The sequence below is a fragment of the Charadrius vociferus genome, unplaced genomic scaffold (genome assembly GCF_000708025.1).
Source record: "Charadrius vociferus isolate BGI_N301 unplaced genomic scaffold, ASM70802v2 scaffold266, whole genome shotgun sequence".
Lineage (NCBI taxonomy): Eukaryota > Metazoa > Chordata > Aves > Charadriiformes > Charadriidae > Charadrius > Charadrius vociferus.
The window spans coordinates 668,779-668,978 of record NW_009649114.1 but is presented as its reverse complement, the minus strand read 5'-3'; the positions used below and the strand labels follow the sequence as shown (position 1 = coordinate 668,978).

The 200-nt window shown below is 66.0% G+C and overlaps 1 protein-coding gene across 1 annotated transcript in view; it reads left to right on the top strand.

Moving 5' to 3' along the window:
* LOC104289334 (complement receptor type 1-like) overlaps nucleotides 1-200 on the top strand; it is a 7,303-nt gene continuing 7,103 nt past the window's right edge. Inside the window, exon 1 of the mRNA XM_009888269.1 lies at nucleotides 1-13. Coding sequence (XP_009886571.1) covers nucleotides 1-13 — 13 coding nt within the window. The remainder of the gene's footprint in view (nucleotides 14-200) is intronic.

Sequence of the window (200 nt, the reverse complement as noted above, 5' to 3'; positions counted from 1 at the left end):
ATGACGAGGGGACGTAGGTGCGGTACAACGCAGGTGCGGCAGCGGGACGCGGACTCTTCAAGGGAGATGCTCTGGGGTTGAGGACCAAGGGGAGGGCGATGGCGTGGGCCAAGGACCGGCATCCCTGGAAAGGGCAGACACTCCCGGGCCCGGTCACTCGGGATGAGTCACGCAGATGGTGTCACCTCTCCGGTGAGCCC